At 48.4% G+C, this 26,578-nt stretch overlaps 1 protein-coding gene across 1 annotated transcript in view; it reads right to left on the bottom strand.

Moving 5' to 3' along the window:
- Window positions 1-450: 450 nt before the first annotated feature.
- Window positions 451-26,578, bottom strand: part of ube2o (ubiquitin-conjugating enzyme E2O) — a 45,939-nt gene continuing 19,811 nt past the window's right edge. The window contains exons 6-22 of the mRNA XM_083655323.1: window positions 24,300-24,443; window positions 23,517-23,626; window positions 22,706-22,856; window positions 21,072-21,168; window positions 19,921-20,086; window positions 15,066-15,215; window positions 14,328-14,482; window positions 13,558-13,694; window positions 12,445-12,585; window positions 11,739-11,828; window positions 10,754-11,087; window positions 9,763-10,142; window positions 8,804-8,978; window positions 8,085-8,221; window positions 5,998-6,201; window positions 5,024-5,081; window positions 451-3,714 (exon numbers count right to left, since the gene is read on the bottom strand). Of these exons, the coding sequence (XP_083511449.1) occupies window positions 2,900-3,714; window positions 5,024-5,081; window positions 5,998-6,201; window positions 8,085-8,221; window positions 8,804-8,978; window positions 9,763-10,142; window positions 10,754-11,087; window positions 11,739-11,828; window positions 12,445-12,585; window positions 13,558-13,694; window positions 14,328-14,482; window positions 15,066-15,215; window positions 19,921-20,086; window positions 21,072-21,168; window positions 22,706-22,856; window positions 23,517-23,626; window positions 24,300-24,443 (3,444 nt within the window). The 3' untranslated portion in view covers window positions 451-2,899. The remainder of the gene's footprint in view (window positions 3,715-5,023; window positions 5,082-5,997; window positions 6,202-8,084; window positions 8,222-8,803; window positions 8,979-9,762; window positions 10,143-10,753; window positions 11,088-11,738; window positions 11,829-12,444; window positions 12,586-13,557; window positions 13,695-14,327; window positions 14,483-15,065; window positions 15,216-19,920; window positions 20,087-21,071; window positions 21,169-22,705; window positions 22,857-23,516; window positions 23,627-24,299; window positions 24,444-26,578) is intronic.

Consider the following 26,578-nt stretch of genomic DNA (forward strand, 5'->3'; position numbering starts at 1 on the left):
ACTACGTCCAATGTCTTAAAACAGAGACTGTGAACATTTCAGGAATGAGGAAAAGAAAAGAAAAGACAGTTCCTCCAGGAATTGAGCGATGGACATGTACGGTACTAAGTATAAGTGGGGAAAGAGGAGGAAGAGGAAAGAGGAGGAAGAGGAGAGGAAGTAAAAAATAAAATAAAGGGCAAGAGGACAGAAGGTAATGGATGCCTGATTGCCACGTCTGGTACGGAGATGCCAGTTTAAAAGAAGAGAGCTAGTCGGGGGGAAAACAGTGAAAAAGGCAAAGCAAAACAAAATACTCTCATTCTGCTTTTTTTTGTTCATTTTTTTTTTTTTTTTTAACATCGCAACATTTGGCTCGTGCGCTCCCCCCGCCCCCCCCCTCCCCCTCCCCCTCCCATCACTCGCAATATACAATGGCAGCCTGCGCTCTCTCATTCAGAAACACTCGTTAAGCATCAACGCTCTTTTGTTCAAGTAGAAATCACCAGACAGCCAACTTGTTTGTTTCACAGATAACGGAGCACAAGGGGGTTTGGACTGACCTGTATAGCAATAATTAGAATCATAATAATATCTGGCAAAAAAAAACATGACGTCAGAGCTTGGATGCGGTTATTTATAAAGATGTAAACAAAGACTGATCTCCCCAGGAAGCACTGTCGGACCCAGGAGGAAGTTTTTCGATTAGGGTTTTCGGCACTTTTCTTTCACAGTTCGTATTACGGCACGTTTTTTCTGGAATTGGAACAATCTGTGGCCAAGCGGGGAGAACAGATTTGGTACAAATAACTGGTTTGCATTTTAACAAACTAATTCTGAAAGGATGGAGGAAAAGAAGAAAAAGGGATAATGACTCAAACAATCGCTATACCAGGGTTTTTCTGTCGTAGGTGCCGGAATTCACGCAATTTTCCTGAATGATGGGGTGAGCAGACGGTCGTAACCCAGTTGTGCTTCAGTTGTTAAACGTGAACTAACGAAATATCGTAAAAAAAAGTCAAGCATGACAACCATAATAACTAGAATATCAACAAACCTGCAAAGCGTGTATCATGGTATCGGTAAACTCCAACTGCGCGTGCAAGAACATTTTCGCACTCGATAACTGGGAAAGGGGGGGAAACCGATCGGAGATCCACGTCCGCTCAGGGTGAATAAACACTGGAATGGGTTTTTAGTGGTTTTAGTGTGCGCGGGTCTGGCTAGGTTCATGTCTAAAGCGGTGGTGCAAGCAGCTCTGTACACGATGGTCTGAGATCATCAAGAAGAACGATTCAAGTAAGGCAACATGTTGAGATGAGCTGACGGAATGGATGCTGTAGTTTTTTTTTTCCTCGTTTTGAAATCGTGTCGTTTGCAGTGATGTGGGTTCCCCTCCGTCGCCCAGTGGGTGAAATCTGGAGGGAGGAGTGGGGGTGTGGGAAAACTCTGGAGGACCCGTTCTGGATTCGGCCTAAAACCCTACCCGTCCGATCGACTCGACGGCATCGAAAAATGGCAATGTGATTTGGGTCCTTTCTGGCGATTCTGACTCTCCATGGAAAGAGGACAGAAACTTTCGACCTGAAGCGACCTGCTAGCTAATCTGAAGCAGAGCGGAACAGAAGGTCCTTCAACTTGGCCTAACCTGTCCTCCGGTACCTGGCAAGTCTCTACAGATACCAAAAGAGCCGCAGCGGTCGCTCCTCCAGAGGCGATTGGCGTGTAAACTTTGTCACTCGATGTTCGCTGCGTGGTTTGGTGCGAGCGTTTGGCGGAGGGGACGAAACCGGCGAATACAGTCGACGCGAAGAGGTGGTGAAGCCGTTGTGGTGGTGGGCAGTTTTAAAACATTCGGATACTCAGGTGTGTGAAGAAGAGAGAGAGAGAGAGAAAAAAGAGAGATTTTGGCAGAAAGCGTACAACCAGTCATTTCTATTGAAAAAGAATCGTCCTGGTTGGCGTATCTGTGAGACGCGACCTCTACCGGGCCGGATTGTCCATTGGTTGGTTGTAGTGCAGGGTGGTACGGCGGTCATATCAGTAGTGCTACAGACACCCGTGGGTGCCCCGACAGCCAGGAAAAGCTGGGCATTGCAGTCCCACCACCCACCCAATGACAGCCAGCTTTACTGGAGCCCGTTTCCAAGATGTGACCATTAGAGAGTCTACATTACAGGCTGATTGACGCAGCAGAGAAAGAGATGCGGCGCAACTCCGATCTATGTTGCTACGTTACAACCAAGTGTGTGTGCATATGTGTGTGTGTGTGTGTGTGTGTGTGTGTGTGTGCGTGCGTGTGTGTGTGTGTGTGTGGGGGGGGGGGGGGGGGGGCATGGCACTGTTTTTGTTTCATCTAATTTAGTCCATTTTGGAGCTTTTTCCCTCCTCCCCTCCCTCCACACCAAAGTCAAAGACCCGGCCTCCAGGACAGAGCTCAGTGCTTGGGAGGGACCAGGGTTCATATGTGACGGGGGGTCGTTTGCTGTCAGTTTTCGGGGCGTGTGCGTGCGTGTGTGCGTAACCTTGAGAGTCCACCCCTCTCCATCCTCTCTAGCATGTGAGCACACGCGCCCTCTGCAGGAGAACAGACACATTATCGGGTCACGTCCTCCTGCAGAGGGGCTTTGAATAAGGGGGAGATATGGGGGAAAGGCAGAATGCAGCGGCGTCAGGGGCAGCAGGGAACCATGGTAGGTAGAACCATGGAGAAATGGTCCAAATGGATTTGGGGCAAAAACTACAGACAGTGCTGGGGGGGCACAGTGCAGCTCTGGTTGCAGATGATTGGAATTTGTAGCCCCCCCCCCCCCACCCCTTATAGGCCAAAGTGATGACCCCTCCCTCCATGGATTGAGGTGGATGACAAGGTAGACAAGGAAGAGGAAAGCCAGGAGGGGGCAGTGCGGAGGGGAGGCACTTAGTTGTCCTCGGTGTGCTCGTGGAGGCCGGCAGCGGCCAGCGCGGCACGGTACTGCAGCATCACACCTCGGACGCTCTTCACAAAACCCTTGGAGAGCGGGAAGAGCGGGAAGCCAATGTCCGGGTAGCCGCTGCGCTCCGGGAGGAAACTCCGGTAGCTCTTTCTCCGTTTCTTTGGTCGCACCACGGGCTGGCTCCCCGTCGTCCCCGCCGCTCCCGCGGAGCCCGATTCCGAAGCCCCGCCGCAGACTATGGAGCCGGCGGTTTCGGCCCCCGAGGAGGTGTTGGCCTGGCGCCCGTCACAGTCAGAGTTCTGGCTCAGCTCCTGCTGGGAGGCCGCCGTGGTGGACGGGCTCAGCCCCGAGTCCTCCAGCTCCTCCTCTGCAATACTGGTAGTGCATGCTGCTGTGGGCCTCTCCTCCCCGGGCTTACTGGGGCTGCTGTGGGCCACCGCCACCGGCCCCGAGCCCAGGGGCAGCTGCTCATCCAGGGGCTCCACAGACGGAGGAGGCCTCTCCTTGGAGGGCTGAGCCCTGGACGAGCTGTGTGCTGCTTGGGCCTTCTCTGCAGCCTCGTGGAGCTCCAGCCAGACCTCCAGACGGTGGATGAGCCGCCAGCCGCTGGAGACAAAGTGCTCCTGGATTTCCTGGCTGAAGACCTCGATGGGGCTCTGCAGGAGCTGGGTCATGGACTGGACCATCTTGATCAGGGCCATCTCGTTGTAGCAGCGGCTGTTCTCATAGCCTTCCTGCAAGCCTCGGTCACTGTCAAAGCCAGCCTCATTATAGTAGGGCTCATTGACCAGGATCAGGCCTGTAGGAAAGAGACAAATATAATTTAGATGCAAAAGACATTTCTGAGGAGCTTTACTCTTTTCCCGAAGGGGCCGATACCCTAGTACAGGGGTGGTCAAACTTTTTGGGTTGTGGGCCGCAAACAGAAAAATAGGTCGCGGGCCAAACAATATGAAGCGCGGCAGTTTTCGCGGAAAGAAAATTTGACCAGAAAACCCTTGTGCCATCAAAAATTTAATTTCTACCTAAATAAATATATGACACAGTTTATTGATGTGCTCACCTATTACAATGGGTATTTCTGTATGTTTTCAAATTTTATTTTCCTGTGCCAACAGGTTAAGGCAGAGATAATTTAACATAACATTAGTATTAAACATTAATTCAGTATTAAAAATGTTTAAAAATAAATAGACCAGGTCAGGGTACTCAAGTATAACCCATTTTCAATGGTTTTAAATTGAAAAAACGAAATGGAGGGAATCCGTTTTTTTGTTTTTGTTTTCCCGTTTCTTTCTTCTTTTTGTTTTTCAGTTTTTTTCCCGTTTTCGTTTTCGTTTTAAACTTTAAAACAGAAAAACGTTTTTAGCAAAAAAGAAAAGAAAAAAAAATCATGGCGGGCCACTTAAAAACAGGCAGCGGGCTGCAGTTGGCCCGCGGGCCGTAGTTTGGCCACACCTGCATTATATATATATATATATATTGTATATTATTATAGACAGAAAGCTGTATATAGAACGCTATAGGATGTGATGATTAAAGTAGATGCATTACAATCTCTAGGTTGCCCAGGAGAAAGCACAGAAACAGAAAGCACAGACACAGAGCTCTCCTGTCCTTTTTTTCTCTTTACCTTGGTTCAAAGTTCACATAAATGTCTCTCTGTGAGACAGATCTATTTAGAGGGACTGTGTGGAAGCAGTGTAACATCTCTCTGTGAGACAGATCTATTTAGAGGGACTGTGTGGAAGCAGTGTAACATCTCTCTGGGAGACAGATCTATTTAGAGGGACTGTGTGGAAGCAGTGTAACATCTCTCTGGGAGACAGATCTATTTAGAGGGACTGTGTGGAAGCAGTGTAACATCTCTCTTGGAGACAGATCTATTTAGAGGGACTGTGTGGAAGCAGTGTAACATCTCTCTGGGAGACAGATCTATTTAGAGGGACTGTGCCACCCTGCAGTCCTGAACACATCTGAGCAAATGAGCGCATGAATAAAACATACTCATGCTGCAGAGAAGACAAGGGCAAAGAGAGAGAGCGTGTGTGTGTGTGTGTGTGTGTGTGTGTGTGTGTGTGTGTGTGTGTGTGTGTGTGTTCACCCACCTTGTATGGAGATGAGGACCTGCAGCAGACTGGACTTGCTGGTCCATCTCTCGGTACCCTGTGGATCACATCGCCGAAAAACACATCAACACAGAGAAATGCATAACAGCACTGACATAATATACTGTACTAGCTATTTTCTCTGACCAGCAGATGGTGCTGTGGATAAGAAAACATTTCAAAGGGCAGAAGTGTTGGACAATCGCACTAGAATTCAAAAGCTGTACTTCCACTATTTAGGTGTAATGAAGTCTGAAACAAAAGGGGGCAAACAGGATTGAAACCCCACCATGACACATTTCTACACTTTGGCTCATGGACCTACTGGTGGGTCCCCTAATAACATGGACCTACTGGTGGGTCCCCTAATAACATGGACCTACTGGTGGGTCCCCTCATAACACGGACCTACTTGTGGGTCCCCTCATAACACGGACCTACTGGTGGGTCCCCTCATAACACGGACCTACTGGTTGGTCCCCTCATAACAACATTGAAGGGTTGAACTCTGTGCCAGGCACACTGTAAAGTTTGCATTTTAAAAGCAATGGAAAAAGAAGAAGAAAAAAGTAAATGTTTGGGAGGGAGGAGATCTAATTGCATACAGAATGTATTGCAAATGCTAATCTTTCACCCAGGGACCCACGGTGGGAGATTACATGTTGACAATTTGGTTCCTGGAGTGGCTTGATTGAAGAACCCCTGTAATGTCATTCTAAATATTCAAAGAAAGTCAAAAAATAATCCCTCAAGAACTATACACAACTACAAAAAATGGTTTCTATGTATTCTATCCATTTTGCACTGTCATTCTCTACTATGTGTGTTAGTATGTACTGTGATACAAGTATCCAGAAGTACACATACAAGTACAGAAACAAGCAAGTTACCGACGTGTCTCTGCATTAAGTCAATAAGACAAATATTAACAGGAGCGATGGTGCCAATCCCAAATCCACTCCATAGACACTCACCTTGCCGATCCAGGTGCCCAGCAGGCTGACGCAGACCTTGCCGTTGTCGTAGAGGTTGGGGTTGAGGCGGCCGCTGCATTGCGACAGGTAGCGGAACAGCGGGGGCACGGCCGGGTAGATGTTGGGCAGCTGGATGTCGAACAGGAACAGGCCGTCCTCGTAGGGCGTGCGGGTCGGCCCTTTGATCAGAGCCGAGAACAGGTCCTGTGTTTTCGAGGAACGCGGTGTTATTTCATCTCTGAGACCGTTTGATGTCCAAGACTAAGATGAATTCATGTGTAAGGCTGGCTTTACACAGTGAAACTTCCACACATCTAGTTGCAGGTTGCAAATTGCATGAAATATACTTTCCATGCAACTTGACTGTTACATGAGGCAATTCACAAATAATCAAGTCTCACGCAACACGATTTACAGTAATAGTTCATTTGCGTAAAAGTAGCTACTGTAGCTAGATTGGTAATTCTTCATCCATCATATTGATTTTTTACTAGATTATATCAAGTGGGAAGTGTCATTGCAACTACATTTGCATCTTTGTATCTTATTTCGTATCGTTTTCTCGCTGGATAATATCAACTCAGACATGTTGTATAGTTTTTGATTGGCTTTGATTGGCTGTTGAAACTACTGTAGTTTCACAAAGTTGGGAGTCTTGCGACTGTTGCCGTCGACTTTCAGACAAATTTCAAGGGCGTTGCAGAGGGCTTTACACCATGCAACTCAATTGCAACTTAGTTTCAAGTTTCAACCAACTAAAGTAGCGTGAACGTTTCACCGTGTGACGCCATCCTAAAGGTCCTTGCACACAGAGTCCGAATTGTTCGCTGCGTTTTTTTTTATCCGTCATCCGGGAAAAAAACGTCACGCACAGATACCTTGCCCACTGAGTCCGATGCGTTAATTATCCAATATTCGTTGCGAAGATTCGTAACGAAAAGAAAACTACCGCGATCCTATTGATCCACAACTGGCAGTGTGTCTGTGTGGCTCTCTGTCTCTCTCCCCCCCCCCTTCCCCATACACACACACACACACACACACACACACACACACACACACACACACACACACACACACACACACACACACACACACACACACACACACACACACACACACACACACACACACACACACACACACACACACACACACACACACACACACACACACACACACACACACCGCGTCCCGCATTCCAAGCTGGTCTGCAATCACCCGGCACATTCTGTCTTTTAATTCCGAATCTCTGTATTCCTGCTTTGCCATAAAATGCTTTGTGCTGCAGGGAGACAAACTGAATTAACTTCTCAGATGCCATTTTTCATTGTGAATAGCAACACTACGGCAGCTCTGGGTGGTCAAACACCTGTCAAAACGATTTCATGGATGCGGAAAAACGCAGAAAATCGAACCTCGTCCGAAAACTTAAATGACGGACGTAATTGTCGGACTCGATGTGTCAATGATGATTGACACAAATGAGGTCGTATTTTTTTTTTTTTCGTGCGTCAATTTCGGACGAAAAAACGGACTCTATGTGCAAGGACCTTAAGTGTGTTGTGTTGGATCAGCAGTCACAACAAAGCTGTGATCAGAGTTGAGTCCAGGTCAGGCGAGTAAGGAGGCCCTTCCGTCATGGTGACATTTATTTGGTTTTAATGTAGCCTCTTTAAATATTGATACATCAGTGTCAAACTAATTGTGATACGATGGTGGTATAATGAGCATAAACAAATGTGAGCACGGTAAAGCCTTTATCTCACGCTGGTGCTTTTGTTAGTGCTAGTGTTTCTCAACATTAGGACCACATTTCATATAAAAACATTGTTTCTTGTGGCAAAGAGGACGCTACTACTAGCTCCTCCCCCTCCCTGCCTCACTCTGTGTTTATTCCTGTTTACAACATGGCGGATGATTTATTTATGTTCAAATGTTACAAGAAGCACCAGAAAATCTGAAGGCACAAGTCTAGTCATCTTTTTTCTTTATATATTTTTTTGTTGCTTTTGGCAAATCCAAATTCATCAAATGAAAGACGTGCGTGCAACTTTTGGACTTCACGTTCATGACGGGGAACGTACCATGCGGTCTTCAAAGGTCTTGACCATGATGCCGTCAGGCAGTGAGGTTGCCAGCAGAGCCATCTCTTTCCTCACTGTGCTGAAGAACTTCTTCGCCTCGGCTGGCTGGAACTCCATCTTCTTGAACGTGTGTGTGTCTGGGACAGAGCCAGAAGACAGATTATGCTCGTTGAATAGCAATAATTCATCTGCAGCACTTACGGGTGTGCGTCTGGGACAGACTCAGGCAGACAGGTGTGATTACAGAATAGCAGTAGGAGGTAGAGATAGTCATTCATACTAATGATAAAACTTGGACTTGGACTTTTTATTCTCTTGGCTGTGTGGGCGCTATCAGAAACGTTCTCCACAGATGCAGCAAAACGCCACAACCACAAAGAGTTGAACATAAACGACGCCGATGACATTTCAAGCAACAAAGACAGATGGATGTCTATACTGTAGTATCTATATCCATTACTGCAGCTACCGTAGCAGCACCATTAGTTCATTTGAACACTTTCAAAAGGACTTTGCTCAAACTCAAATTCAAGACTTTCTGTCTTGTGCTGATATGGATCAGACAGCTTGGGTTTTGACTGGAGAGCTGGTTGTCAATTTTTACTTTACTAATTTTATAGCAGAGATTAACGAAGACTTTCTGGATGGAAGAGATGATGGGAAAAAGGGGGGGGGGGGGGGGTTATAAGGAGAGAAGGAAAAAAGGCCTCCTCTCTCACCAGGTGCCCACTCCAGCACGGAGAACACCTCTCCCTTGGCGCTGGTGAAGGTGACGCCGGGCTTGCCCCCGCTCTGCTGGCACAACACTGGCGTGTCACTGGGCCATTCTGCTCCGCCCAGCGGTGTCTGGGGCTCCTGCTGCGGCCGCTCCTCCCCGGGCCTCTCCCTCTCCGTCTGAAAGGCAACACACCATGAGGTAAGACCATGAAGGCAACACACCACGAGGTGAGACCATGAAGATGTTGCATTGACACACCACGAAGTAAGACCATGAAGGCAACACACCACGAGGTGAGACCATGAAGGCAACACACCACGAGGTGAGACCATGAAGGCAACACACCACGAGGTGAGACCATGAAGGCAACACACCACGAGGTGAGACCATGAAGGCAACACACCACGAGGTGAGACCATGAAGGCAACACACCATGAGGTAAGACCATGAAGGCAACACACCACGAGGTGAGACCATGAAGGCAACACACCACGAGGTAAGACCATGAAGGTGTTGCCTTGACTGACTTGTGGATCTGCCAGCGTTGCAATAAAGCACATAATCTTGTATCGCTGCTGGAAACATAATGCCTGTTTAAAAATTCATACTAGTGAAACAGAATATTACACATTGCACATTAACATACTCCCATACAATGCAAGGTGCTATGTTTCAGTATATAAAATGCAGTGCGATCACTTCTTTCCAGAGGTGGAAAATACTAAAGGAAAAGTGGGTGTGTAAAATTGAATGATTAGGATAAAGAAAATATAAAACATTTCTAAAGTAACGCAAACGTACTTTACTTGAGTACTTTTAAATAGGCTACTTTTTTTTAATTCTTACTTGAGTAATTTCCTGGACTAGTCATTTTACTTGTACTCAATTTTCATTAAGCAACAATACTTGTACTCGAGTACTCTTTCCACCTCTGCTTCTTTCAATAGTATAAATGGTCACCTCTGGCGTTGCTCCTGCGCTGCCTCCTGCCTCCACCACAGCTTCCATCTTCTCCTCCTCCACGATGGCCACGTTGTCCAGCGTCTTCCTCAGGTTCTGCTGGAGCTTCTTGATGTCGTCCAGGAAGCGCTTCTCCTTGGTGGGCTTGTCAGGGGGCTGTGCGGGACCGGGCGGTGCGGCCTGGCTGGCCGCGCTGGCGGCCGACGCGGGCTCAGCGGAGGTCGGGGAGGTGGGCGAGCCCCCCGTCCACAGCTGCTCCACCGTCATGTTCTTCAGGCTCTCCAGGATCTTCAGGGCCTCTTTCAGCTCCCTGAAGCCCCGCGGGGCGCCCTCCTTGCTGGGCTTGTCCGCCCCGTCGGGGGCCCCTCTTGGAGTGGTTCCTGGACGAGCAGAGTTTATGTTTATGAGTGTAAGCCGACTGATAAACCCGCAGAATTAGAACCATGACAACGGTTGACCAAAGGGCTTCTGTATTATGACAGGGAAAACACTGAACAGGTGTAACTCTTTCTCTCAGTAAAAACAAGTTTGACCTTTTTTTAAGTCATCGTTAAAAAGGTTATTTCTACTGAGTTTTCTAGTTTTTGTATTTTTTCCCTGTTGCAAATTCAACATCTGCAGCCTATTGCACCAGCCCAATGTAAGTTCTCTCTTAAGTTGGGGTGTAAAGTAAGTTTACACCACAGGGTCTACACCACAGAGTCTACACCACAGTCTACACACCACAGGGCTCACCACTAACTTTTCTACTGGTAGCACTGGTGCTACCACATTTTTCTGTTGGTCGCACAGCACATGATTTGGTCGCACCGTTTTCATAGGACTTTACACCAGCTAAGGGCTAGGTGTAAGATGTTAAGTTGTAGCATATCCCTACATTGGAACTTTTTCAGTTTGTGCAACCCAGAGTGCCAGTGTCCTTTATCTGTGTAGCTGTTGCATCTTTATTAGATAATAAAACAAACAAACAAAGCAAAATAGTCTCCCCCACCTCCTCCAGAGGCGGGACTAGCCACCGCCATGGCCCCCTCTCCGTCCTCTCCTGGGACGGCCTTGGTGGGGCTGGTGAGCGCAGGGAAGAAGCCCTCCTCCGGGGGGATGATGTAGGGCGTGGAGGCGGTGGGCGTGGGGGCCGGGGTGGGCGTGGCGGTGACGTCGGCGTGGTTGTTGTTGTTACCGTGGGCGTCCTCCTCGGTGGTGAGGCCGTTGTCCGTCTCCCAGCTGTCGCTCTCGTCCTCCCACTCCTCGGTGGACAGGCCACTGCTGCTCTCCTCCACAGAGTCGTAGTCGGTCTCCTCGATCTCAGACTCCACATTGTATAGGTGCTGCGTAGGGGTGGGGCCAAATGTCCATATATCGTCAGACTTCCCCCCTTGCGATACATTATCGATACACTGGTGCGATATCGTGATACGCTATCGTGACGTTTATCCTGAAATGTGTATATTTTGCATTCGTTGACGTTTTGTTTTTGTTTTCTGTAACAAATAAACGATATACATCTAAAAGATTTGAGGTGTGTCCTTCCTTTAAGCAGTTGAACATCACTCGTGGAGTCATGGACAAGGTGCAGTCAGTGTGTGTTAAAGAGGCATCGTTCAGTCAGTGTGTGTTAAAGAGGCATCATTCAGTCTGCACTTTGTTCTACATAGTTTCATGTCAATTTTGTGAATAAATACATAATTCCTGCTTTTTTTACAGGTGCTTTTTCCTATTCAGTTACACAGATATCATAATGTACCGTAGATGACATTTCTTACAATGTGTCGATTATATCAGAATCGCTGTATTGTGATGCCATCTTTATCGAGGGCCATGTATGGTGATAGTATTGTATGGTGAGTTACTCTGAGTCCCACGCCTAGTGAAGAACACCCTCTTGTGTCTGATGGTCGTGTTGGTTCAGCAGGTGACACAGCTGAACCAGCTCAGCACTGACTGAAGTGGCGTTCAGTGCGAAAAGAGCTAATCATCACCTGTGGTAGGACGATGGTCATGGAGTTGTCAGCCCACACCACCTCCACCTTGCTGCTCACATCCACCCTGGACACCTGGCCTACAGACGTCTGTGGGGGAAGTAGATCAATCAATCAATCAATCAATCAATCAAACAATTTTCATTTAAAGTGCAAAATCACCATGAAGCATGGTCCCAATACACTTTACAATTAAAAGAAAGCATAGGACAAAGTATAACAAATAATGCTCTAAAAATTAATGTTAAAAGGATGTTTACAAACAAAACAAACACAATTGAGAGCCACATTAAAAATATCAAGTTAAAAGGGGTGTTCGAATACAAATAATAATTAAAAAAAAACTAATAAAACAGCCACATTAAAAAACATCCAAAATAAAAGGATGTTTTAAAATGTGACAAACCCAACCGTAGTTCTAGGGAAGGCCGTAGAGCAGAGAAAAAAGGTGTGTTTTCAGTCTTCATTTAAAAATTTCAACTGATCTCGATGTTGATCTAGATGTTGTGACAATCATCATCAATACATTCCTCAACTTTTCTCACTTTCATGGCTCCCAGTTTCAGGTGTGTGGTGTGGCAGAGTCATCCTCGTCCTAAATATCCTCCTCTGATGACTGGACACCAACTACTACTGCTGCTTGAGTCATCGTACTCACATTTCAAATGGAAAATCATTGAGTGAAAGTGATTTGTAGTATTCTCACCTCGTTTTCGCAGTCGTTGGTCGGACTTATTTTGACGTCGTTGGTCTGACTGATTCTGATGACGATGTCGGTGGTGCGGAAGTGGAAATCTGGGTGATCCGCAATGTCGTACACGCTGACGTCCTCCTCCTCACCGATCACCTGGATTTAAAACGCACGCGCGCACACACACACACACACACACGCACACACACACACGCACACACGCACACGCACACGCACACGCACACACACGCACACACAAACAATGATCTCCAGGCTCATCCCATTTCCTCTCCGACCTTGAGTGACAATATAAAACAGCTGCATACTGTATCACAACATCATCTCTCCTAATAGCGTACGAGGGATTGTAGCCAAGTTGTCATGGTAACGACATAGTGCATAGCTTACTTCAATACGCCGCGCACTAGCATCGAGCTACGGTAGCTAATCAAGTTGACATCGTAAGTTGATGGACATAATAAGCTTAACGACCGGTCACAGAGACCTCCCCTATCCAACACGTCTGCAGCACTTTGCACCAGTGCATTGTTTTTGTGTTTAAATTGATCAAACCCTCTGTGACGAGTCGTGAGCTACAGGAGGATGTCTCTCACTAAAAGTGCTTTCTCACTGGTGCCCAGGTAGCGTTCCCGAGCACACTCGTCCCCAAATTGACCCCAGTTTCGGAAACATTTGACGAGTGTGAACGTTCCGTTCCGTACAGGGAACGGTGACAGGATCCACTTGAAAAGGTGGTCTGGGGAGCGTGGCCTTGGCTTTGGCGTGCCCGGGCACGAGTGTGAAAGCCAACCGTTCCGAACCACACAGACTACAAACGGGCGAGGATAAACTCCAGGCATAGTTGATCATGACACAAGTGCACTCTGTTCCGTTTCCGAGCGCGGAAGAAATGTTGTAATGTGAGAGCTGTTGAGCGAGAGGGAGAGGGGAGGGGGGCAATCCAACGGAACGGAACGAATGCAATCATTCCCAGTGAGAAAGCAGCCTTACACTCTCTCTCTCACACACACACACAGAAGCTAAATCCCTCTGTGATACGAGTCGTGGGCTACAGGAGGATGTTCATGTCTTAGCCTCTCTCTCTCACACACACACACACACACACACAGAAGTGGTGTCCTCCTGACTGACCTCCACGTCGTCATTGCAGGTGTTGAGCTTGATCCACTTGACGGCACACGTTCTGCCCCTATGATCTCCAGACTGGATCACCCCATACACTCCTGGGTCCTGGAGGGCTTGGGCTGAGGCAGCCATGAACATGCACACACGCACACGCACGCACGCGCACACACACACACACACACACACACACGCACACACACACACACACACACACAGAGTGTTATAGGTGGATACACTGACGAGTACAGTATGTGCAAGCTGAAACTGGAACAGGACAAACTCAAGAGCCTCCCTACGCCTCATCATGCTCACAAATCCACCAGGGAGAAAGAGACATAGAGAGTCAGTGGAGAGAACGAGCCAGAGTTGAGCGCCACAAAGTACAGACGCAAAGAAAAGCTCTAAAGCCTCAAAACACACAGACGCATCGGGAACAGATCAAACCTTATTTATTTGGCTTAAACAGGCCATTACAGCCTGAAAGTGAATCCCAATCATTTCTGTCCATTTCCCCACACACACACACACACACACACACACACACACACACACACACGGCATACTTTCCACAAATGGCCTAGATACTGTAGGTAGTGGGTTGGTGAGTGGCCCATATAAGACATCTCATCCCAGTCCCCGGGGACGTGATCCCTGCCACATCTTCCAGTATCCCCAAAATGAAACGGACCAAAAAAACAACAAGACCCGGCGAAAGGAACGGTGCCGGACGGTACTAAATGTGCTTGGCTCACGTCGTTTGTCCACCACAAAGTCCCCGGGACAGAACTCGTGACTGTCCAGGTGCTGGATGGGGATCAGGTCGTTGGAGCGGATGCCCTTCTCCACCCGCCCGTCCTTCCACATCACGTCGGCCGAGGTCTTGGTGGACACCACCTCCACTGCCACCCTGCAACGCACACACGCAACACACACACACGCAACACACACGCACACACACACACGCAACACACATGCACACACACGGTTTTGGAATCTTAAAGCCATTTTTGTTGTCTTTTATTTCTATATTCTGTCCATATACTTTGTATTTTGTCCCCTGAAAGCAATTTGCCACCCCAGTTTTGAAAGGTGCTATATAAATATACATGTACTTGTGTGTGTGTGTGTGTGTGTGTGTGTGTGTGTGTGTGTGTGTGTGTGTGTGTGTATGTGTATGTGTGTGTGTGTGTGTGTGTGTACGCGCACGCATGCGTGTGTGTGTGTGTACGCGCGTGACTGTGTGTGCCATCGAGCTGCAGCGTGGCTGGCAGACATACGATGAGGAAGCAAACTAGTGGCTGCTCAGAAGTGGCTAAAAGATGAAATATGACATCATGATGCTAATTTGAGGGTTGAAATAAGTTAGTGATATTTGTCGTTTCTATTCGAGAAATAAAAGGTTGTCTGAAAAATGAACTCGCAGACCAAAAACAAATGGCGAGGGGTGAGAAAAGACAGAGGGGACAGAAAGACAGAGTCGGCTGCCTCACCGGTCTCCGGGCTTGAACTCGCGGGAGAACTTGGTCCTCTTCTTCTTGTGCTTCCTCTTCAGGTTGCGGATGGACAGCGGGATGCTCTTCTTGCGGTTGGTGGGTCCACTCTGAGAGGAGGCTGTGGAGCTGGCCGAGGAGGTCAGGGAGCTGAGGGGGGGGGGGCAGTCAGGGGTTAATCACCCACAGATACAACATACTATATATATTTGTTTGAAAGTTTTTATGGTGTGTTGTGGTGTGTGTATGTATAATTAGAGTCCCTGGCTGCTGATCGCCATACCTGGAGCTCAACCTGTCACCAGGGGATCACTCGTCTTCAGGAGAAGTTCACAGAGAGGAGAGTACAGCGGCGTGCACAGCGGCACCAACGTGCCATAGCACCACCGACCACTACTGCTGCCTTCCCCTGCCCCTCCTGTGACAAAATCTGCGGATCACGCATCGGTCTGAGCAGCCACCTGGCTATGCACAGGCGAAAGACATTACAATAACCAACCTCACAAATTCCATTTGGAGCAACGTCATCGTCGACATCGACGGACTGCCATAAGCATGTATAATTCAGTAAAGTGGATTGGGGGTTTGAGATATGAGCTGCAAGGGCCTTGTGTTTTGCCTGAAGTAGATCATGAATTCCCGGTGCACTGTTGTCGAACCAGTCTTGGTGTCTCCTTCTGGTGTACCCTATAGACTCCACTGCCGCTTGGTGGAGGGCAGTGCGTAGGGTGCTCCAGGTAGATCCAATATCTAGATCTGCTGGTGATTCAGGACTCTTAGACAGCTGGTCTGCTATCGCTTTCCTGAGCTGGTTGACAGAGTGCGCGGACTTCAGTGCATCACAATTGAGCCTCCTGGAAGGTGGTGTTTTTCTCTGTTGAGGGCGGATTTCTAGGTCAATCTTTGCTCTGATCAGGCGGTGGTCAGTCCAACAGTCGGCTCCACGCATGGCCCTGGTGACGCGCACCTCCTTCCTGTCCGCTTGGCGAACTATGATGTAATCCAAGAGATGCCAGTGTTTAGAGCGAGGGTGTTGCCAGGATGTTTTGTACTTGTTCTTCAGTTGGAACAGGGTGTTTGTGATGACCAGTTGATGCTCAGAGCAAAGAGTGAGGAGACGAAGACCGTTGTCATTGATCTTGCCAACACCGTGCTGACCGATCACTTCCTTCCATAGCGTACTGTCAGAGCCCACTCTAGCGTTAAAATCCCCTAGAAGGATGAGCTTGTCAGTGGAAGGTGTTTTGCTGATGGCGGAGTGCAGGGAGGCGTAGAACTCTTCCTTGCATTGAGGGTCAGTAATCAGTGTTGGGGCATAAGCGCTGATGAGGGTGCAGTAACGGCTGTTTGTGAGGGGAATCCTCCAGGTCATCAGTCTTTCGCTGATTCCAACTGGGGATTCTGGGATCTTCTGAAGTAGGGAGGTCCTTACAGCGAAGCCTACCCCATGGAGGCGGCGGGAGCCTTCCGGAAGTCCCTTCCAGAAGAAAGTATAGCCTTCTCCCACCTCTGCTATGGAATCCTCCCCATGGAAGCGGGTCTCGCTGAGGGCCGCAATGTCGATGTTATACCTCTTCAGCTCATGCGCCACAAGCGCTGTTCTTCTGCAGGGGCGAGAGGAATCATTACGCACATCGAGAAGAGTTCGGACATTCCAAGTCGCTATCGTGAGTGTCAGTCGGGTTTTCTTATTGTGTTTTCGACCGCATGGGGGATGACCCGGCAGCTGCGGTAGGCTGCCCGGGTGTAAAGGAACAGACCATTTTTAGGCCACATTTTCTAGGCCCTTCCCATTTCAGGGTGAGCAGGGTGGAGCTGCTCAGTCGCGTGGGAAGCTGCCGGAGAGACACGCTGTTCCATCCCGTACTTCGGCGACCATCTATCCCACGCCGCCTGCGTGCAGAGTTGGGCTAGATACTCCCAGTCACATCCTGACCTGTACCTGCTACCCTTCTCCATCGCCACAGGACTTGGGGGGGTGGGGATGGGGTGGGAATGGGGGTAGGGGTATTTGGAGCAGGCCTGCGCAAGGAGTTGATTATAGTGAAGGAAGTGGTGCGCAGTCACCACCCTCACTACCTTGGCTCCACCCTACGTCTTCCAGTGGCATGAATAGCTCATGACGACCTTCTGTAGAGAGGAGTTGCAGAAGACTGCCAGCACACCGGTCTGTTGGTGGCTGCCTGATGCGGGTCTTCACAACAGATTTGTCATTAGGGTTTTCTCCCGTAGCCTTCCTCCGCCATTACTGCCGTTGTGACGCGTCATCCTCCGCCAGTTCCGCCGTTGAGGTCTTTGGATCGCACTTCGTCTGGAACCTCCCCCTCGACCTTACCGCCATGGGTGACCCTACCAGGAGCTAAAAAGCTCCCGACGGCATCGCTCTTAGGTTCATTGGAGCACACAAGGCTCTCCACCACGACAAGGTGGCGATCCATGGAGAACTCATATCTCATATCTCAAACCCCCAATCCACTTTACTGAAGGCTCAACTCAACCGCCTCAGAAGTGAAACCCAGCGCACCCTCAGAGCCATGGAGAATGACTGGTGGACCAAGAAGGCCTGCGAAATACAACATCACGCAGACACCAACAACGCTCATGCTTTCTACGATTCCATCAAGTCCATCTATGGCCCACAGAGGAAAAACATCACCCCGGTCAGGTCAGCAGATGGTGCCACCCTCTACAAGGACAAACAACAGATCCTGGACAGATGGGCTGAGCACTTTAAGACACTGCTGAACACCTCAAACCCTGTACAGACAGACATACTCCCCGACCTCACATGTCTGCCCCCTGTAGACATGCTGGACTCCTCCCCCAGCTTCTCAGAAGTACGCAAGGCCATACTGGGACTAAAAAACAACAAGAGCCCTGGCCTTGATGAGATCCCAGGAGAAATCTTAAAGCACGGTGGATATCTTCTGTTCCGCAAAATGCATCAGTTGATCACTGCCATCTGGTCAACAGAAGTCATCCCGCAAGATTGGAAGGATGCCAACATCATAACGATCTACAAGCGAAAAGGTGACAAAGCAGACTGCGGCAACAGCAGAGGTATCTCCCTTCTATCCACAGCTGGGAAGGTGCTAGCACGGATCATGTTACATCGACTAGCAACCCATGTAACTGAAAACATCTTGCCCGAATCCCAGTGTGGCTTTAGACGTGATCGCAGCACCGCGGACATGATCTTTGTTGCTAGACAGGCGCAGGAAAAATGCAGAGAACACCGCAAAGACCTTTACCTGGCATTCATTGATCTGTCAAAGGCCTTCGACACAGTAAATCGGGACCTGCTGTGGGAAGTACTCGGGACGTTGGGTGTACCACCAAAGTTCCGTAACCTCCTGCGCCAGCTTCATGTCGGGATGCAGGCATGTGTGAGCAACGGTGGCCAACAATCCCCATTTTTCAGTGTGGATGTGGGGGTCAAGCAAGGGTGTGTCCTAGCCCCAACCATATTTAATATGTTCATCTCCATTGTCACCCTCCTGTCCCATAAATACCTGGACCCCACAGACGGGATTGGCATACAGTTCAGGCTGGATGGTAACCTCTTTAACATACGTCGCCTCCAAGCCACCACCAAACTCACCACTCAGCATATCCTGGAGCTACAGTATGCTGATGACTGTGCTTTACTCGCCCACTCACCAGAGTCCCTTCAACGTGCACTAAATGTGGTCGCTTCCCTATACAGTGCCATTGGTCTCCAGATCAACACTAAGAAAACACAAATACTCGTGCAGGAGTTCACTCCCCAGCCAAACACGCCTATCTTCACCCTTGACGGGCATCCATTAGCCACCGTCCCTCACTTTACCTACCTCGGTAGCACCCTGTCATCATCCTGCACCATAGACGATGACGTCCAGGCTCGCATCGGCCTGGCCTCTGCTGCCTTTGGAAGGCTAAGGTCCAGGGTCTTCCAGAATAGGAACCTCACCATCTCCACCAAGGCAGATGTGTATAAGGCAGTTTGCCTCTCCACGCTGCTTTATGGCTCGGAAACCTGGACACCCTACCAGAGGCACATCCACAGTCTAGAAGCCTTCCACATCCGATGCCTCCAAAGGATCCTAGGCTTAACGTGGGAAGACAGGGTGCCATATACTGAAATCTATGACCGGACCAACACACCCAGCATTACAGGGCTCCTTGGCCAAAAACATCTGAGATGGGTTGGGCATGTGATCCGAATGCCAGCCCACCGTCTACCCCGACAGATCCTGTATGGCCAGCTCCTAGACGGTCAAAGGTCTGCTGGGGGTCAGAAAAAACGGTTCAAGGACCACATTAAAACCCTCCTGAAGAAGTGTGACATCAAACCACCAGCACTAGAGTCCCTGGCTGCTGATCGCCATACCTGGAGCTCAACCTGTCACCAGGGGATCACTCGTCTTCAGGAGAAGTTCACAGAGAGGAGAGTACAGCGGCGTGCACAGCGGCACCAACGTGCCATAGCACCACCGACCACTACTGCTGCCTTCCCCTGCCCCTCCTGTGACAAAATCTGCGGATCACGCATCGGTCTGAGCAGCCACCTGGCTATGCACAGGCGAAAGACATTACAATAACCAACCTCACAAATTCCATTTGGAGCAACGTCATCGTCGACATCGACGGACTGCCATAAGCATGTATAATTGTTTGAAATTTGTATTGGTGTGTTGTGGTGTGTGTATGTATATTTGTTTGAATCTTTTTATGGTGTGTAGTGTAATGTATGTGCTTTTATTGTATTTGGGAAGCCAAAGACAAAGTGGACAAAGTCAATCCAAACCTATCCGAGCTTTTGTCCCTCCCCGACAACATTTCAAAAACAGCATATCTATAGATATATATCAACCTGGTATCGTCGGTGTCGTCGGCGGCTTCGTCATCAGCGTCCTGCTCCACGGGTTCCATCCAGCCGTCAGCCGGGTTGTGGGAGTCCTGGTTCTTTTTCGCGGGCTCCACAGGGCCGTTGTTGTTGTTCGGGTGGGACGGGTCCGTCTGCTCCGATTTGTGCTCGCCTGGAGAAAGACAGAAACCAAGGAGTGTGTGAGTGTGTGTGTGTGTGTGTGTGTGTGTGTGTGTGTGTGTGTGTGTGTGTGTGTGTGGGGGGGGGGGGGGGGGGTATTAGAACTACATCTGCATGGATAAGAATGCTGACATAGCATGAGGTAAAAGCATGTGTGATCAGGGCTTAAGAGAGATAAAGGCATTATTTATGTGAACCCATCTTCAGTGTCATATGGATTTCAAATCAAAGCCAACATTGGAGCCAATCGAGCTGAAGAACAGGCTGCCAGCACTGGATTATATTTCTTCTTCTGTCAGTCTCCACGGTGAATCGTTTATATATCTTCTTCTGTCAGTCTCCACGGTGAATGGATGAAACCAGTAGAAGAGACTAATTGAAGCCGCCTGGATCTTTAGGCTTTTTACTGTGCTACGGCTGGGAGGAGACGCAAAGTAATTTCCCATTTCACTAAAGCATGCAGAGAAATGTAATACGTCTCAGATGGAGACGCTGAAGTGTGCTGCACTCCGGCACAACTTCCCATTAGTCCCTTCCCACTGTACCGGACCCCCGAAGACAATCCCAACGCATCTTCATTCATTCTGTGACACTGCTTTGCATGGAGATATGGAGTTCTCCACTGATTTAGAGAAGATGTAAGCACAAAAATAAAATAAACAAAACTCACTTTTCTGCCAATTATATTCTGAGGAAGTGTGTGCGTGTGTGTGTGTGTGTGTGTGTGTGTGTGTGTGTGTGTGTGTGTGTGTGAGAGAGAGATGACTTTGTACAATCTGTATATTACGGTTATTGTCTCACATTTAACTTTCATTTAACACTCAGTCAGCTATGCTTGCTCTTGCTTTGTGAATCAGGAAATTATAGAGCCACAGAGAGTGAGAGAGAGAGATTGAGTGTGTGTGTGTGTGTGTGTGTGTGTGTGTGTGTGTGACGCATGCGTGTGTGTGTGTGTGTGTGTGTGTGTCTGTGTGTACCCTCTGGATTGTCGGTTTCCTCTGAGTGTTGGTTGGCACCTTGTGTGTCTGCGTTCTCCGTCTTTTTCCCTGAATCCTTCTTGAACATTCTTTTCAACTGCAGGGGAGACAGACACACACACACACACACACACACACACACACAATTATATAGGTATAGGTTGAGGCGATGTCTCGTCATAGATTAGCTGGCTCAGCCTGGCTGGGGGCGGGGTCAGGGTGGGGTAAATCCCCCATTTTATCCATTCAGTAAAGTTAGAATTTAGCGGCTAGCCCAGCCCAGGCAGACACGATCAGGGATTTAACCACCGCAGTAAACGCACATCTGAATAGACGTCTTGTGATCTGCTCTAGAATCCCCAAACCTGTAGTTTAGAGCCGCAGCAGCTTCCTTTGGTGAGTCAGCCCATTGAGATATATGGGCGGTTTTACCCCACTCACGCGCCAGCCGTATAACATTTTGTGGGCGTTCCCACACATGCCCGACTGTCTCTATATAGGTAATGTGGGAGGGGCAAGTGCTGCTTTTGAAGAATGTGCATCTTAAAATAAAGTGCTAAATAGTTGATTCATTTTTGGTCGATCGACTAATTGATTAATGGATGCAGCTCTAAATGGGGGGAGAGCATCATTTCTGACTTGACAGAGGGGCATAAGGTTTGTTAGCAGCCATTCTCACCGCCGTTCAAGCAACTACCAACCCAGACGATTGGTAGGCGGAGCTCTCCAATCGTCTGGGAGCCGAGACTATAGACGGTAACATAAGCCCTTTTCCCACATGCGTACCGGAAAATTACCTGTAAGTCAATATCGGACATTTCCCTTCACACTTCTGCTCGCGCATGTGGGAATCTATCAGCGAATTTTCCTGTATGTTGGGGGGGCGGGGGGAGGGGGGAGCTTATTTGGGGGGTCGGCAAAACTCGAAATAAGTTCGCTTGTCAGTTGTCACACAATAAATCACACTCGTTTGACTTAAGAGCAGCGTCAAGCCGCCAGCGTAATCAACACAGCCGATTTCCCCCTCCCCTCTCTGCTCGAGAGCAGCAGCCACGGACAGACACAGCGAATGACACAGCAAATGCACAAGCGAAATCCGTGGAAGTAGTTTGCTTTGATGTGCGCGAATGATTAGTTGATGCACTTTGAAGAAGTTGGGATCCGTGTCTGAGAGAAATAGTTGCTGGTTCGATGTTTATCCGTTCACCTGCGTTGCGTTGAAGCACTTTTTACAGACTGGCTTTGTTTGATGTGTCCGGGGTTGCCTTCGGAAATCAGCAAGCTGACATACTGCTCTTATTAGGCTATCACAAGATCATTTCGCCAGTTTGCTTTAATGTGCGCGAATGATTAGATTATGCCCGCTGGAACATTAAGCAACGTGTGTAGGCTACTCCTCGCCCATGATTGAAGGACCGCTGTCGCGGAAAATGACTGGAACCGTTTCCACTTGCGTCTCCTTAAGAGCATACCGGTCTTCTGACTGGGTCGAAACTGGTGAAATGTCGGGGACGACGGGGTCGCGCTTATACCGGCACGGCGCCTTTCTCACATGCAGGCATTAGACCACGTACCGGTCATTTTGCGGTACAAAGCGCATGTGGGAAAAGGGCTATACAGAAAGACAAACGCACCCTCCTGGCCACGGGGTCTTCAGGCAGAACAGTGGCACCCTCTGGTCCTTCGCAGGTGATGCGTGTGGCGTCACCCTTGGCGGGGAACACGTAGAGGGCCCTCTCTCCCAGCTGCCTCTGGGTGTGGTCGTAGTAGCCCAGACGCCTCACCCTGAACCCAACCCACCAATATGGAAAACAAACAAATGTATCGGTCAGCAACACAACTTCAAACTTGAGTAGGGTTTCTGCAGGTTTCAACCAGTTCAATTCAAGACATTTTACGACGATTAAGAATGCAATTTAAGAGATGACATGTCCATACCTGCCAAAAACAAAAACAAAGGATTTTTAGCGAGAACATTTTAGCGATATCAGACTCAGGGAACATGGTTTGAAACAGCTCACCTATGTCTTTATTGCGGTTACTGTATATGATTGAGGTTTAGCTACCATGTGTAAAGTCTAGAAACATGGCGACACACTAGCTGGGTGTGCTCCCATCAATTCTGACCTGGCTGCACAGTTTGCATTAGTGGTTATGGATTCCACGTTGGTTTGGTTTTGTAGATTTATTTCAGCGTGATCAATACAAAGTTTACAAATTTTACAAGTTATTACACCTTGATAAAAGTAATGATAACTTGATAATCCAATCAATTTTTAAGATCTGGCAAAAATCATATTCAAGACATTTTAAGACATTGTAAGGCCTAAAATTCTGATGATTGGATTTTAGAGTTTCTAACGACCTGTGGAAACCCTGCTAAAGATATGGAAGCATAGCGTGGTGTTTACAGGGAGAGCATGTGGATGGATGGAGCCAGCTGACCTGCAGAGGTGTTCCTGTGCGATGGTGGAGGCAGGCGGGTACACGCTGTCCGAGCCCTTGGGGGAGAAGCTCTTTGTGATCCATGTCACCTTCAGCTCCACCACCTTGACCTGAGGAAACGCATTGATACACCAGCATGACAATTAAACATGACCTGAGGAAACGCATTGATACACCAGCAGGACAATTAAATATGACCTGAGGAACGCAGTGTCACACCAGCAGGACAATTAAACATGACAAAACGTGCATCAGTGATGTCATGATTCTGACATTTATGATTTTCCCTCTGCAGAGAGGGACTGTAGAGTCATTTATAGGACTGCATATATCCTAGCTGGGACACAAGCCAAAGGCAGTTCAACCCCAGATGGGAGTTGATGACTTGATGCTGTAAGATTCAAGATTCAAAATGTCCAGAGACCCCAGGCTGTGTCACAGTTTATTTATGGAACAGATGCCAAGCATAAAGCAAATGATAAAGCCTTGTAATAACGCATCCTTTATGGGTTTCTCATGATGGAAAAAGAGCATCCTCAATGAAGATCTAATGAAGATTCCATGTGGGATGTGAAGGTGACACACGAGTACTATGCATCAGGTGGTGCAGTCAGGATGCCATCATTATAGAGCATGTCCTTGTCTCACCTAGAAGATCAACTAGCTCAAATGTAAAGCCAGGTGCTGTGGAGGAATGCAACCTATTGCTTACTAGAGGGGGGGGGGGGGAACAGGGGGGAGCGGTGACACGGAGTGACGAGGAAGGTACGGGCATCATCTCACCTCTTCTACGACCACCCTGAATTTGCACTTCTTGCTGAGGACAGGTTTGACCCCCGACAGCCACTGTACATTAGAGAAGACTTTGGCTGGACCTATCAGCACCTGGCCCGGGTAGAAACCATACGCCTCGTCGAAGAACAGACCCTGCAAAACAACACAAAACAAACAACAAATATGACAAACAATTAGGTTAAGTCTCTGCGTAGGTCAATGGTGGGGGGGGGGGGGGAATTGTGCCTGCACTATTTTATTTTTTTACTTTCATGTAATCCCACTTGGGGCCGGGACCACAAGGTAGGTTGGGAACCACTGGCCTACAGTATGTCAAAGCAGAAGAGAACCACTGGCCTACAGTATGTCAAAGCAGAAGAGAACCACTGGCCTACAGTATGTCAAAGCAGAAGAGAACCACTGGCCTACAGTATGTCAAAGCAGAAGAGAACCACTGGCCTACAGTATGTCAAAGCAGAAGAGAACCACTGGCCTACAGTGTGTCAAAGCAGAAGAGAACCACTGGCCTACAGTATGTCAAAGCAGAAGAGAACCACTGGCCTACAGTATGTCAAAGCAGAAGAGAACCACTGGCCTACAGTGTGTCAAAGCAGAAGAGAACCACTGGCCTACAGTATGTCAAAGCAGAAGAGAACCACTGGCCTACAGTATGTCAAAGCAGAAGAGAACCACTGGCCTACAGTGTGTCAAAGCAGAAGAGAACCACTGGCCTACAGTATGTCAAAGCAGAAGAGAACCACTGGCCTACAGTATGTCAAAGCAGAAGAGAACCACTGGCCTACAGTGTGTCAAAGCAGAAGAGAACCACTGGCCTACAGTATGTCAAAGCAGAAGAGAACCACTGGCCTACAGTATGTCAAAGCAGAAGAGAACCACTGGCCTACAGTATGTCAAAGCAGAAGAGAACCACTGGCCTACAGTATGTCAAAGCAGAAGAGAACCACTGGCCTACAGTATGTCAAAGCAGAAGAGAACCACTGGCCTACAGTGTGTCAAAGCAGAAGAGAACCACTGGCCTACAGTATGTCAAAGCAGAAGAGAACCACTGGCCTACAGTATGTCAAAGCAGAAGAGAACCACTGGCCTACAGTATGTCAAAGCAGAAGAGAACCACTGGCCTACAGTGTGTCAAAGCAGAAGAGAACCACTGGCCTACAGTGTGTCAAAGCAGAAGAGAACCACTGGCCTACAGTATGTCAAAGCAGAAGAGAACCACTGGCCTACAGTATGTCAAAGCAGAGGAGAACCACTGGCCTACAGTATGTCAAAGCAGAAGATGACATTTACATTTTGTACCATCTTAAAGTCCCTGGAAACCAAAATCCACCAAAACGTTCTAACTATGTTATTTAGGGTCTTATGTTAGTAATTTTGTGCCTCCGAAATTATTATACATTACTTTCAACCCAAAGCCTTAAATTCGCCACTTTTCTACAAGATTCTACAAAGTACTTCCTCATTGAAGACAGCAGTGCGCGAGGTGCTAAAACGGAGGAGCTTATGACGTCATAAGCTCTATATAACCTTTGTACACGCGCGCAATCCGCACCCACCCTCCTTTTGTCCGTTCTTTGCCCCCAGTGACAGCGCTCCCTCGCTGTCCGTCTGCCTCCCACTCTGTGTGCCGTCGTGCGCTATGCCTCTCTCTCTCTCTCTCTCTCTCTCTCTCTCGACTAGTGAGAGAGCGAGAGACACACACACACACACACACACACACTCGCGAGTGCTGTGTAACTCGATCTCTTTCTCCGTTTCCCTCCCCCCTCTGTCTCGCGCTCTCTCTCTCTCTGAAAACCTGCTGCAGATGGGACACGCCCACACAGTCCGCGGGAGAAATACACTCTAAAAAATAATGATTTTCTCATGAGTTTTGCCAGACTGTCAAACCTAAATTTATATACTTTGCGACGTTCATCATCGTTCAAATTTGGCTGGTGGCTTATTAACATAGGGTCCTGTGATGTGATGAACTCAAAATGCTAAATAATAAAGAAATATTTCTGGTTTCCAGGGACTTTAACTGCACATTAGATAATTATGAAACATGTACTGTAAAGACATGATGCACTTTTCAGTAGGTTTGAATTTCTAATATCTGCACTGTGCTCCTAAGCCTGGCGTCGCCAAACCAAGTCACATTGCACATGCGAATTGCAGCTGCCACAGCAAATGAAAATGAGCTAGCTGCTAGCTAGCGTCAGGTTCCCAGGCTACTGTGCTGCAGCATTCTGAGACAAACTACACCCCCAAAACACCACCAAGATCAC

The sequence above is a fragment of the Poromitra crassiceps genome (genome assembly GCF_964638095.1).
Source record: "Poromitra crassiceps genome assembly, chromosome: 19".
NCBI lineage: Eukaryota > Metazoa > Chordata > Actinopteri > Beryciformes > Melamphaidae > Poromitra > Poromitra crassiceps.